Raw genomic sequence first — 15,184 nt, forward strand, 5'->3', positions numbered from 1 at the left:
TGTGAAAATAACATGAACATGGAACAAAATTACAGGCTTTTAAAAATCACACTTTCATTTCTGTCCGACCAACATCTCTTGTGATGGAAAACACAAGTTTACTTAAGCCTCATCTACAATGTGTTAAAAGTTCCATACACACACAAATATATATACAAACGAACACACATGTTAGTTGTGAGTGCCTGGGTGACTGCTCTGTAACTCAGATAAAATTCAAATATAATTCCAGGATCTCAATGTCATTTTTCCAAAAATTCAAAGGTGAAAATAGTAACAATTGTTATAATACATATTAAAATTTTACACTAAATAATTACCATGGTTCATTGTCTATCTTATTTAAAATTTGAAAATAATTTATGGATCTTTCTGCTGTTGATAACTAACAATTAACATTATATGAATAAATAACGATCAACGATAGTCTCCAGCCTAGGCATCTTACCTTCTTGACATCCAAAATTTAGCAAGCACCTCACCTGATTTGTCTAAAACTAACAAAACAACAGTGAAGTATTAATGATGACTACCATTTTCGAACTTTCAAAAAGCGATTTACCAGAATAAACTAATTATCCTGTAGATATCCAAGTTACAAATTGCTAATTATGGAAAAGAGTATATAAAAACTGTCCCCCCCCCCCCACACACACACTTGTTATTTTTTTTATCACCTCAAAGAAAGTTACAAGCCCCTTAAATGATGCCTCAGTGATAGAATAAACCCTCAATGAAGTTAGAGGGAGGCAGCTGAAAACAAAGGACATAAAGATGTTAACAATTACATGCTGAATTAATTATACATGGTCGTTTTTCATGTTGGTGAAGAAAATTCACACACAATTCACATGTACGAGGTCTATTAAAAAAGTATCTCGCCTTTGGGCTGGAAAATACAATTACTCACCTGTAACCCTAATCCCCTTCAAAGTAGTCTGTTTTGGACTGTACACACTTCTCCCGCCATTCTTGGAATGGCTTTGGAAATTGAGCACAGCTGGGCTATCGTGTCGGTGGGATCAGTGTAAGTGTCAGTGCAAGTGTATAATGAAGCGTGCAGTTTTTATTTTCAACCAACAGGACTGTAAACTCCTCCTCAAGCCCCACCCCTCCCTCGTCATAGCTTAGCATTTCAAAAACTCACAAACAGGGAATTCTGATGCACTTGATCATTGCAGGGCTCAATCAAAAAAACGGTCCACCTTGTAAAAAAGAAAATCTCAGCACACAACCAGAAACTAATATTCATTTTCCGAACAGCACAGATGCCAAAGAACTATTGACCTCCATAGTACAAGCTGACCATGCTAAACTTGCAAGCATTGATATAGTGATAAAGTTGACATATAATTCCACCCCGATTCCTCACCTCACATCAAAGATGGCTTACTATGACAATAAAAATAATACATTGTTATAACTACATTTGAAAATGGTTAGGCTAAGTCCAAAGTTCCACATTTGTGCAATATTAATAATAATTTAGTCATATGATTACTCAAAATTTATTCATATAATGCAATTAAATGTCTGAAATTATTTTTTAAACTAATTTTATTAAATATGATGTTTAAAAAAGCCAATTTGTATATAATGACAAAATTATCAAATTGTGCAATATGTTGAATTCATATTCATAACAGTTATTTTTGACTGACAAAATGAAAAACAAATATTTTAAATCATATGTGTTCTTTCAGACAAGAAAGATATGATACATTCAAATTTATAATTAAATTTATTGAAATTATGTACATTTGCATTGGCATCAAGGTTTATATACAAAGGTCAACTCTTTAAAATTGTTCAATGTATAATATGATGTCATACTTGGTATTTTGTATCAACATTCAAAAAATGGTAATTGTAATCATTAGATAAGTATATTGTGATATACATAGTAAAATAGCTGTAACAGAGCAAATATGTACATTTACTACACAAACATTCAAGCTGTTAAGCACTTATGGACAAAATTATAAAACAAAAACAATTGAAGATAACTCATACTAAAAAATCTGGCTTGAACTAGTTGCTCTAATACTAGTTGTCTGGGACTTTAGAGGATCTCTGGATGGAAAAAAGATAAGTACAGATTGAGCAATATGGAATGGTGATATATTTGTACAATAATTGTTGCTTTTAAAGCATTAAACTGGGCAATGTTATAATAACTTGGATGTTTAAGTTATATAGAAGCCTTTTATGACTCAAATGAACTTTGAATGTGATATAATCTTATAAAGATTCGAAAGTTGTGGAATGACACTGATATGTATAATAGATGCCATGTTGAATTGGAAGCAGTGAATAGGTATCTGTTTTCATTTTCCTTAACGGGCAGGTTTCTAAATGTTAGAGTTCCTCAAATGAGTGCTTTGAGGAAGGTCGCATAGAGTGACACTTATATGTTCTACGTTTGGAGGTGATTTGATCAGATGATGAATTTCGAAAACTGAAGCTCAGAATTGTAGATACAAAGACTTGCTTTATCCTGGAAGGAGATAACAAAGGTATATTTTTTTTTATGTATAGCATTGATATCTTATAAATGTTCTTGTAAACATATGCATAATATGATGCTATTGTAATTTTTGTTGTTTCTAGTTTTTTTTTATCAATATAATAATTATAAAGTTATCAGTATATGTAAATTTAAATTTCCTTTTCAATATAGCACCATAGCTACCTATTGTGCTGATACTGAGTTTGAATTATACTGACAAAGTCGTTATATATTTAAGATTATGAGACGTCAGGTGATTAGTTGAAAAGGTTCAAGCTTATAATAATCTTTGTATTGTTTTGCTTCTTGTTCTGGTTTCTGAGGTTAGGTGTTTTTACCTTTAAATATGTCAGATCCAAAGGGTGATTTCTGCTTGGCAGATGTTATGGCTGCTCTCAATGCTATCAAGGATGGCCAAACAGATCTCAAAGCTAATCAGGAGTATCTCAAAGCTAATCAGGAGGATCTCAAAGCTAATCAGGACAAGACTAATGCTCAATTGACAGAGATGAATGATATTATTAAAACTAGTATCTCAGAAGTCAGTGTGTTCAGAGATGAAATCAAAGCTACTTGTACAGAGCTTAGAGAAGAGATCAAAGATGAACTCGAGGTGGGTGAAAAGACAAAAATGGCGGCAGTTATATGTGTGCAAAGAGCCCATTCAATGTCAACCTCAGATAAGTTGGAGGAAATAGATGATATGTCCAGGCTTCTGCAAGAACAGGGAGATGAAAGTGAAGAAGATGCAATTCGTGTCAAAGAACAAAGTATCTTGAAACTAGGAGAGACTTACAAGAAAGATGGCAAAGCAAAAGAACTGGCTGAACTTATTAAACAGACGAGACCCTTCCTCTGCACCATTAGTAAGGCGAAGGCAGCAAAATTGGTTCGTGCTCTGGTTGACATGTTCTTGGATCTGGAAGCCAGCATTGGCGGTAAGGTTCAGTTGTGCAAGGAGTGCATTGAGAGTGCAAAACAAGAGAAAAAGACTATCCTCTGGCAGTATTTGGAAGCCTGCCTAATAGCTTCGTATTTTGACACTGGAATGTTTACTGAAGCTCTTCACTTAGGATCGACCTTATTAAAAGAACTGAATAAGTTAGAAGACAAGAATTTATTGTTAGAGGTTCAACTTCTAGAAAGTAAAACTTACCATGCCTTGAGTAATCTTCCAAAAGCACGTGCAGCACTTACCTCAGCTCGGACTACAGCTAATTCAATATATTGCCCTCCAAAACTACAAGCATCGCTTGATATGCAGTCAGGCATTCATCATGCTGCTGATGAGATAGACTTCAAAATAGCATACTCTTACTTCTATGAAGCATTTGAAGGCTATGATAGTGTGGAAAGCTCAAAGGCTTTGACTGCATTGAAGTACATGCTGCTGTCTAAAATAATGTTGAACACACCAGAAGATGTGCAACATATCATAAGCGGGAAACTGGCTCTGAAGTATGCCGGAAGTGCAATTGAAGCTATGAAGTGTGTTGCTCAAGCAAGTCTTAAGAGATCTCTGGTAGACTTTCAGGAGGCTGTGGATAAGTTTAAAGAAGAACTGGAAAATGATCCAATTGTTAGAGCACATTTAGACAGCCTTTATGACACAGTGTTAGAACAAAACCTTTGTCATATCATCGAACCTTATTCTCGTGTTCAGGTGGATTATGTTTCAAAATGCATTAACATACCTGTAAACCAAGTAGAGAAGAAACTTTCACAAATGATTTTGGACAAGAAGTTTCACAGTGTTCTAGACCAAGGTGAAGGGGTGTTTCCCCAAAGTGTTTCAAATGTCCAGTTGAAGGATACAATTAGAAAAGGCACCAAACTTAAATTGAAACAAATTAATAACACTGTTTTCACCAATTGCCCAGGTGCAAGGAGAAAAGTAACAACTCATCCTAAACATGTTCGTAAAAGAACATTCAGGCAGCGATGTTTGAAATTATGGAGGAGAAAATTTAGTCTAGAAGCATTCCATGCTTACTCCTCACATATTTGTACTTTGACTATGATAGCATACTTGATCATGCATTGTACTCATGTACGCAGAAGATGTCACGATGGTGTCATGACGTTAAAGTTAACTTCAAAGTTGTAATGTCGTAGACTTGCATTTCAATCATTTGATTACTTACCTGTAATGTATCTTTTCAAAGGCATTGTTGCAGTGTGCAGACATGTCTTACTATATTATATCAGATATGTGACTGAAAATTACTTGATCGGTAAATATTGTTACGTACTTATAATGCTTATCATTTATGATTAAGTTTAGAATTACAGTAATATGAACTATGAGTGTTGTAACATTCTTATGTGATTGCATATATTTGGAAAAAGTATGTTATGAAACATACATAGTTTTATTAGTATGTGAATTTGAAACATACAATTTAGCAAAATAACTTTATTGTGTACATGTAACATCTGATACGAAGAGTTATCTTGAATACTTTCACTATGACAGTATCAGTATATGTTTTAATTTGGGTATTGTCGATGGAGTAAGGTCAGTGGTTACATTGCTTGACATGTTGAGTCATGAATATAGTTCTGTTTCAATGCTGAAATCAATCAATCACATATGCAAACCCTAAAGTTGAAAAATATTATCAAAGATTCTTTGTTTAAAGAAAAGAATTACACTTTACTTTGTTCTGTGTGAACATAAAGTATAACTTAGTGGCCTAAGGATAGGTTCACATGCTTCCGATATCATGTGAAGTAAAGACATGTCGACTTCGAAGTGTTAAAAGGAGATGTTGAAGAAACCGAAGACAGGTTTCATCCAAACACAGAAAAGTCTCGGATCGTCAAGCCTTAAAAGGTTCAATATAATAATTTGGAATTAAATATAGTTTATCTCAGATTGCACGGTGTTGGTAGGGAGAGTAGTTAGAATACTCACACCCGATGGTAACCTGTTGTCTAGGTAAAGTAACTGAATATTAATAAAGGGGTTCATGCATATTTATTCACTTTGTTCAGCAGCCTGATTCTTCTGTTGGAATACACTGTTAACAATAAAGGTGCGGTAATTTGGGCACACGTGTTAACATTTGACCACATGTGAGCTGACAACTTATTATGATTGTATACCCATCTGACTTTCAAAGATTTTTAATTTTAACAAAGATTGATTTGATGTACATCCTGAAATATTGTTGCAGGATAATTTAATCTATACTTACCATCCACAGAGTAGAGTAACTCTAAGGGTTGGTTGGTTGGGAGTTTCTTATTGACTGAGTGTCAAGGGTGGTACATAAGACCTCAGTTCTTTACTTTTTTAATTATTCATATATTAATTTTGGCATGAAATTGATTATGCTAACACGTTGTTTATGTTGTTGTTTTGAAGGACAAAAGATACTGCTTCATATCACAACCATACCCATGAGAGTTGGTTGGTTGAGTTCTTCTCTTAGGCTGTTGGTTAAAGGTCTTACTGTGAGTCACAATACTTTGTGCATAATTTTTCTTTTGTCGGCTGTTAATATAAAAATTTTCTCACTTTTCGTGCTTCTTTCCTTGAGTTTGAAACATTAGTTCAGGTGTGAAGTATTCCTCTGTAAAGTTTGCCTTAAGTTGATCTTCATGATCCGACATTGATCCTCATTCATATTTCTTGATCCTTAGTTGTATTGAACGGTGGAAAAATTTGATATAACAAATATTCTTTGTTATTTGTATTTTGGAGTGCAAAAAATGTATAATATAATGTGATGGCATGTGCATAATAATTTTGAATGCTAAGATTTAGCTTTGGCTTGAAAAATATTTACTAGAGCACAAAGATTCCAAGAATTGAATCGTAGGCTCAAATAGGAATGAACTTGACAAAGAGCAAAGTGATTCACGTGTTGATCCAAGCTTCAGTTAAGTAGTTGTTTCCTTTAAAAATGCTAGAATGCATTATGGCTCCAAAATGTGTTCACAAAGGGCTGAATAGTAAGTTCGAGCCGTGACGCTGCAAATTCAGGAACAACAGTTATTTATGATTTATAATTTTGGTGTGCACATCATAATTTATACATTTCTTGCATGAATTCATTTGTGATGTAAAAAAGCTTATATTCAGCACTCCGTAAATCTGAGGATGTTTGTTTCTTGATGCAGGGACTTAGATTTTTGTCTTGTTAGCTGATCTTACCAGATAAATGGATGAATTCCCAATGGGAAAATTAGTTGGATCAGAAGTTACTTACTCTACATGTAGAAAGTTATAATTAATATATTTTTTTGGCTAAATAAAGATTAAGATAGAAAATATGCTCTCAGGTTGAGAATGAAATTCTGAATGGTGCTTCATGGGTTGATAATAAATAATAATGTTATGTAGGTACATTGTTTATGTAAAAATGGTTCATGATGAACAAGTTCTTGTTGTATTCTTGGAAAACAAATATTCAGTTATACTCAATTGATTATAATGCTGAACATGAAAACAGATTGTAAATATAGAGGCATTATATTAATTATTATATGTTAAAAGTCTCAGTAGTGCTCAATTCTGTTGTGGGTTCGTCCCTTGTTGAGCGCCAGTATGACAATAAAAATAATACATTGTCATAACTACATTTGAAAATGGTTAGGCTAAGTCCAAAGTTCCACATTTGTGCAATATTAATAATAATTTAGTCATATGATTACTCAAAATTTATTCATATAATGCAATTAAATGTCTGAAATTATTATTTAAACTAATTTTATTAAATATGATGTTTAAAAAAGCCAATTTGTATATAATGACAAAATTATCAAATTGTGCAATATGTTGAATTCATATTCATAACAGTTATTTTTGACTGACAAAATGAAAAACAAATATTTTAAATCATATGTGTTCTTTCAGACAAGAAAGATATGATACATTCAAATTTATAATTAAATTTATTGAAATTATGTACATTTGCATTGGCATCAAGGTTTATATACAAAGGTCAACTCTTTAAAATTGTTCAATGTATAATATGATGTCATACTTGGTATTTTGTATCAACATTCAAAAAATGGTAATTGTAATCATTAGATAAGTATATTGTGATATACATAGTAAAATAGCTGTAACAGAGCAAATATGTACATTTACTACACAAACATTCAAGCTGTTAAGCACTTATGGACAAAATTATAAAACAAAAACAATTGAAGATAACTCATACTAAAAAATCTGGCTTGAACTAGTTGCTCTAATACTAGTTGTCTGGGACTTTAGAGGATCTCTGGATGGAAAAAAGATAAGTACAGATTGAGCAATATGGAATGGTGATATATTTGTACAATAATTGTTGCTTTTAAAGCATTAAACTGGGCAATGTTATAATAACTTGGATGTTTAAGTTATATAGAAGCCTTTTATGACTCAAATGAACTTTGAATGTGATATAATCTTATAAAGATTCGAAAGTTGTGGAATGACACTGATATGTATAATAGATGCCATGTTGAATTGGAAGCAGTGAATAGGTATCTGTTTTCATTTTCCTTAACGGGCAGGTTTCTAAATGTTAGAGTTCCTCAAATGAGTGCTTTGAGGAAGGTCGCATAGAGTGACACTTATATGTTCTACGTTTGGAGGTGATTTGATCAGATGATGAATTTCGAAAACTGAAGCTCAGAATTGTAGATACAAAGACTTGCTTTATCCTGGAAGGAGATAACAAAGGTATATTTTTTTTTATGTATAGCATTGATATCTTATAAATGTTCTTGTAAACATATGCATAATATGATGCTATTGTAATTTTTGTTGTTTCTAGTTTTTTTTATCAATATAATAATTATAAAGTTATCAGTATATGTAAATTTAAATTTCCTTTTCAATATAGCACCATAGCTACCTATTGTGCTGATACTGAGTTTGAATTATACTGACAAAGTCGTTATATTACCATCAACAAAATCACCCCAGTGGAAGTATCGGAGGTATCCAGTTATTAGAAATCTATCTCAGACACAAATACTTTCAGTTTGAAGACGACAACTTCATACAAAGAGGGATTGGCCATGGGCAATCCTCTTTCTGCACCCATAGCCAACATTGTGATGCAGTTAACCAAGAAAGACATCCTCCGCTCTCCAGAACTCAGTACACAAGATATGGCAGATATGCAGATGACACCATCTATGACTAAGAAATAGATCTTACTGATGGAAAATCTAGACAACATTCACCCTCGGTTCAACTTTACGATAGAACTTAAAAACCAAGACTGCATCAAAAGGGACAACAAATTCACCGCCGCAGTCTACAGAAAACCAGGGCAGGGAACCGGTATATTCATGCTCTCTCCAATCATCCATCCAAAACAGAAAGCCAATGAGTGGCTTAACTTTATAAAAGAGCCTTCTCTTACTGCACAGGTGAAGAAGATCTAAGGGAAGGAGTTACTATAATCAGACACAGGACGAGATAAGAATGGGTACATTAACTTTCAACATGGTGCAGCAAAGCAGAGGTGCAGGTTCGACACCAAACCATCACCAACAATAAAATGAAATAAACTCCCTTATCATCATATCACATCCAACTGCCTTGCCAAGACCCTGAAACAGTTCGACAAACTAGCACACAAACCAGTGACCAAAATAGTCAGTGCCTTAAACAAACACAAACAATATTTCCTCTCACCCCTTGAAAACCCAGGAGTTTATGATGCCCAGTGTGAGTGCAATTTGCATTACATTGGCAGTGAATGTATGCAACAGCACTTACCAAATGCGAAAAAATCCCAACCAACTAGCAGACTAGCAGAGCACCTCAAGTTCAACAAGCACACGGTCGAAAAAGTTTCAGTCAGTCACACATCACACATGCTGATTGACACGAAAATCAGAGACGCATGCAATTTTGCACTTTCCACATGAACTGAACATCGACAGCGGTCAGGCGTGTTACACTTGGCTCCCGCTACTTCAACTGAAACCCAACACCTGAAGCAGATGCATTTGCTACAGTAGCGCTCCTAGCAGCATGCAGGGAAACGACAGGAACCAGAAGCCAGCCCAGCAGTGAAGCAACAAGTTCCAAGTGGATGGTGGCAGGGGTCACCAAAATTCATGGAACCTCTACAGGTAAGTTTCGTGGAAAAAGTTAGTAACTCGCTTACGTCTAATTAGAGATCTCAGTTGTGAAAAATTGTGGGGAGACCAGAGGTTGGCTTGTAAGCTCACAATGAAGAAGCCCCAAGTATTGTCCCACAATTTCATTTTCTATGTAGTGTTTTGGATAGATAGTATCAAAATAAACATCACACTAAACTTACAGCTGCTACGGAGAATAAGCATAGAAGCTATGAGCCTCGAAATATAGTCTCTGAACAGTGACAAGGAAGGAATCTGTCTACATACTGATCAGGCCATAGGCTGAATATTATAGACAGATACGCATAATAGCTCCTGATTTTGTATGTATCAGCCAAGTACACTTCAGGGAATTTTGTTCTCTCCTGATTTTGTGGTGAAGTACCGCTTTCTTGAATATGAAACCAACGATGGACCTTGTTTTGGAAATGGCTATTTCTAAATGTTGCATTATCACAGAAATCACCATCAATTTCCTCAACATCAGTGCCTAACCATCAATCGTAAGTGTGTTAACCTCTTCAATAACAACTTCTTCAAACAGGTGTTCGGAAAAAAAAAATCCATTCAGTAAATGCAGCAGGCACGGAAATGACAGTCCAATGAGGGTTGCCATCAACCCATTCCAGTGTGTCAAAACATGAGTTGATGGATCAGACAATAGAAAGCTAATGGCAACATGCGGAAACAGAAGTCTCCAGGTCGGAGGTCTCTAGAATTCGTGTCTCAACCTACCAACATTCCATGGCAGACTGATTGCCAGACTTCTGTGCATGCACACCTGCATTCCGACAGGGTTGCCAACTGATGTTGGTAGATACAATATGTGCCACCCTGTATAACTAACAGAAGTGGTTCACTATCTCTTCTTCTCTTCCCCTGATATCCACGCACATGCCTCCCCTCTCTTTTCACCACCTATGATCCATAGAATGACAAATTGGGCCAAGCATCTTTTCTTTTGGGTTCTACAACTCAACTAAGCTGGTCTTGTTCAAATATTAGCTACAACCACATGGACTGATCCTTCCTTGTCAGAGGTAGTGCACCGACATGGAATTGCCAATAACTAGGTTGCCACCTCTGGTTTAGCTACAATTTTCACCTTCACTTTTCAAAATATTTACGTCTCAACTCACCACTATCGCTTCCTGAGTTGTCATCTCTTGCCACCGATGATCTATCTCGAAGGCCCCACAGGTTAGCAGCATTCGGCGTTCTTTGAGCTCCCTCCGAGGTTGGCCTGCTACTGTCTTCCGGCGGTGTCGGTTCCCCTTGCTCTCTCTGCTGGCGAACAAGATGCTCCAGGCGGGCAATCATGAGCTGAAGAGACTACAACACATACCACCACATTAGTATGATTGTAATAAAGAATGGAAATATGAAAATTTTGCCCTACTGATACAGTATTGATATAAAATAGTAAATGTTCCACAAAGAGCATGAATGGTTCATTTACTTTTTATACATTATTGTGGCTGCAACAGGTTTCTGCCTCATATCTAGACATATATTTTACAAAACCAGGGTATATTCCAGTGGTGTGGTGTAACTTTTTCAAAAGTGTTACTGGCGATCAGTACGACAATTATGTCCGTTAGACGTTATCATCTCCATTCCCACCCAAAAAAATCATGCCTTCGATCTAGATTTTTGTTTTATTTAGTTCTTTTTTTGCAAGTCGTTCAGTGATTTAGCCACAAACACTCACGAAACAGTTACCGCGAAAATCCAATTAATATAGTGGTCGAAGCTTGTCTGTTCATCATCTCCTTTTCTTTGCAATTGAGGTGTCAAGGGGAAGAAGAAGTAGTTTGATATTTGTACACTGAGCAGACAACAGAATTCCACTTTTCCAGCAACAGTCAAATTGTGCAAGGGAACTCCAGCTGTACGTACTACCATTGCCAACTTCGTTTTTTGGAGGAAGGTTTGTCCAAATCACGAATCATACCAAGGAACTATCTTTTTGTCTATTACCTAACTGGTCTGTTGTAGTTAAATCCAGCCTTGGCTTTGCAGTCTAGCTCTAGTTGCTTCAGAGAAATAGTATCCCCATTTTAGGTGGGATTTAGCTCTTTTCTGCCAATGTAATGGGGCAACACTGGCCTGTTTCCAGCAAGCCTGAATGATAACAGGGCCCCTTAACAAGCATATGATTAACACCATAGCACACTTTGCCCCAAAGTCTTTCCCTGCTCTTCTCTTGCATTGGCACCCTCTTCTTTGGTTACCTCTTCAGGGTAGCAGAAACGGCCTCCCTCTTTGCTTCTGTCGGCTGAAGAAAAAATAGCCTCTGCAATATATACTTGATGGCAATGCTGTTGGTTAACATATTTAACAATGTTGTTATTTTATTGAAAACTTTTTAATTCCTCACATTTTGCTGTTACTGGTGGTAATACCGGTTACATGCACGCCTCTGGTACGTTCATAAAAAATAACAGATTTGCACAGTCGATACCACTACCAAACAATCTTACTGATTCTCACCAATATCAATACTTGAAAACTGTAGCAATTTAACGTAATTCAGAATATTTGTAACTTTCAACATGCAAATTTTCCATTGGAACTATATCATAGTAATCTATTCCATTGGAACTATATTATAGTAATCAATTCTATTGGAACTATATCATAGTAATCTATTCCACTGGAACTATATCATAGTAATCTATCATTTAATATATTAACAATTGCACATGAGATATGATTTAGTAACAAAATCAATTTAGTGTTTTAAAAATAACGCCAATTTCCTGGATATTTAAACTCCATGAGATACTTGGACTCTGGGAAAGTATTGGCCGGTATCAGTGACAAAATTGCACACCTTGCAGAATACACAGATGGCCAGTATTGGTGATTAAATTTGAACCTATACTAACTCGTGATATCAGCCAATACCGATATATCAGCATCGGCATCAGTTCAGCCCTCATGTAAACAAAATATGACTTTTATATATAAGGTTCAATACTAACAATAGTAGACCATGGTGCATATCAATTGCAGATATTGGGGACTACTGTACTGTTATAAACTTGGTTATGTATCTATCTATTTGCAATGATTAATATGAATAAAGAAGTAATCAAATTAGATGGGAGGATAAATACACAAAATGCCTGAGCTTGAAATACGTTACACTAACATTAAACAAAATTATGATGAATCAACTTTATAAGGACAAAGGTCTTTGATTGGGTAGTCCCGTGATAAGTTCACTGTCTATAGACCAAGGGCACCACTCATTTTTTTTTTTCAAATAGCTCCTCAATTGTCCCATGATATCAATATCAACAAGAGGTGGAGTGGTTAGCAGCACAGCATGCTACAATGCCAGGGGTCCCGGGTTTGAATCCCGGCCTGGGCATGTGTTCTTTGTGTGTCTCTTCATCAATTATCACTCATCCTCATCTTCACGATTAACCAAAAGAGGCAGAAGAGTGAAGAAAAATCAGTCAATCAAATCAAGCCAATGTCAACAATTTAGTATTAACCTTTTGGGTCCCAAGCATCTCGGTCGAGATACCAAAATGTAACCCTCGCGGTCCCAAGCATCTCGATCGAGATGCTGTGTCAAGGTCGTAGTTTTTACATTATAACTTTTCTATTTTTGGCTAGAATTTCGATTTTTTTATTGTTCCCAACATATGTATTTAACAGAAAGGTTTCTTGCACTTTTTTCTTTATGAAAATGGAGGGGAAAAGGTGGGAAAAGGGACTTCGCTTTTGCGTCTCTTTTCAAGGGAAAATTTTTGCCGACAAAGGAAGACCGGCTTTGTTGTTCTAAAGCAATGCTTTTCACTCCCGCCTCGTAACTGCATTTGAAGGAAGCTTGTCTATCAGTATCCGATGTCAAAATGAAAGTTTTCCATGCGGGCGCAAGCAGGGGGTGGGGGTGGGGGAAGACTGGTTGTTGAATCTGCATTGTGAGAATGGAATTTCGAGGTGCGCTGAAGGAAACCTTTGTTTTTGAGCACAAGTGTTCCGCAAGTTGCAACACAGGTTACCCTGCATTGTCTAAAAATAGAATTTCAAGCAGCTACAAGAATCTGCGCTCAATTTTCACTGCATTCTAGCTTTTCGTCCATGAAAGTTGTGCGTAGGTGTGTGTCATTTTGTGCCCAAGCGCGAGGATATTTTTTGAGTGAAGTGACAGACTTCCAAGGACTTTTTTGTCATCTACGTGTTTTTCTTGTGGTGTGAAAAGTGTGCCAGTGTCGTTTGTGCCTGCTGTGTCCCCAAAAGGCTTATAGTCGACCATGGCTGCCCCCGGTGATCTCAGTTCTGATGAAATCCGAGATGAGTTGGAGGATATGGATATAGACTCCGAGTGGGATGAAGAAGAGCTTGACATTCCCTCTGATATATCTGATTCTGATGATATGTCACAAAGACGTTCCACTTCCCCTCCTCCTGCAACATCCGACTGGCAACCCCCTTCCCGAACTGGTAGAAGTGCTCGCAACCCCCAACCTTTCCTAGGACAGGCTGGACTGAAGGTTCGACACATTGACGATGCATCCTCTTACTTGGACTTTTTTTCCTTGACTTTCTCCGAAAAAATCTTCCAGCATCTGGTGACTGAGACCAACAGGTACTACCACCAACATATCACAAAGCACCCAACGACAAACCCCGAACGTGACGTGACCATTGACGAAATGAAGACATTCGTTGGTTTGACGATACTGATAGGACATGACCGCAGATTATGTTGGCGAGACTACTGGCTCAGAAAACCCCACATTCACACACAATTTTACGAACAACAGATTTCATGTAACCGCTTTTATCACTTGCTCAGATTCCTACACTTTGAGGACAACACGAAGAAACCCTCCCCCCCAGATCCCAATTATGACAGACTGAGGAAGATTAGGTTTGTCTTTGACAATATCAATGAGCTTAGCTCTAATTGCTACTATCCTACAGAGCATTTAACAGTTGATGAAGCTATTCCGAAGCTTGAGACAGTGCTGTACAAGCTTTTCGTTTCAGGAGTACAACTCGCGTTACATTGGTCATATGACAATGATGCAAATATTTTTCTGTTTCTTACATGCCAGCGATAATTTCTATGTGCATTTTGAACTTTTCATATCCTTTTTTTCTGGGGGGCGGGGGAGAGAAACCGGTTTTTTAAAAAAGTATTTTTCAGGGGATTTCCCCCCTTTCCCCTCCATATATATGCCGAATGTGTATAAATTATATATCGTCTGAATCTGTGATTCATTCTGAATACAACGGTATATCGTTCATATCTCCAGGGCAAATAGTTTCTGAGCTAAAGTCATTTCAAGGTACCACTGCATTTTGAAGCTTGAATCAGTGGCATGCCGACCATTCCTTTTGGGGGTACAACTCACGTTACATTGGCCATATGATAATAATGCAAATATTTTTGTGTTCCTTACATGTCAGCGATCATTTCCATGTGCATGTCGACACTGTCATGTACTTTTTCCTTGGGGGGAGGGGGGACCCCATTTTTCCCCGAAATTTTGGAATTTTGAGAGTTAGCCCCTCCCCCCTGCCACATATACGCCGAATTTGCATAAATTTCATATA

The 15,184-nt window shown here is 36.4% G+C and overlaps 1 protein-coding gene and 1 pseudogene across 2 annotated transcripts in view; one reads left to right on the forward strand and one right to left on the reverse strand.

Moving 5' to 3' along the window:
• Positions 1-15,184, reverse strand: part of LOC145987860 (uncharacterized) — a 116,589-nt gene that overhangs the window by 40,169 nt on the left and 61,236 nt on the right. For both annotated transcript variants that reach the window (XM_083122618.1, XM_083122617.1), the window contains one exon: positions 10,744-10,936. In XM_083122618.1, the coding sequence (XP_082978744.1) occupies positions 10,744-10,936 (193 nt within the window). The remainder of the gene's footprint in view (positions 1-10,743; positions 10,937-15,184) is intronic.
• On the forward strand, positions 3,069-4,616 carry LOC145987558 (26S proteasome non-ATPase regulatory subunit 11 pseudogene; annotated as a pseudogene).

This window comes from Lepisma saccharinum, chromosome 5, assembly GCF_977018435.1.
Source record: "Lepisma saccharinum chromosome 5, izLepSacc3.1, whole genome shotgun sequence".
Taxonomy (NCBI): Eukaryota; Metazoa; Arthropoda; class Insecta; order Zygentoma; family Lepismatidae; genus Lepisma; species Lepisma saccharinum.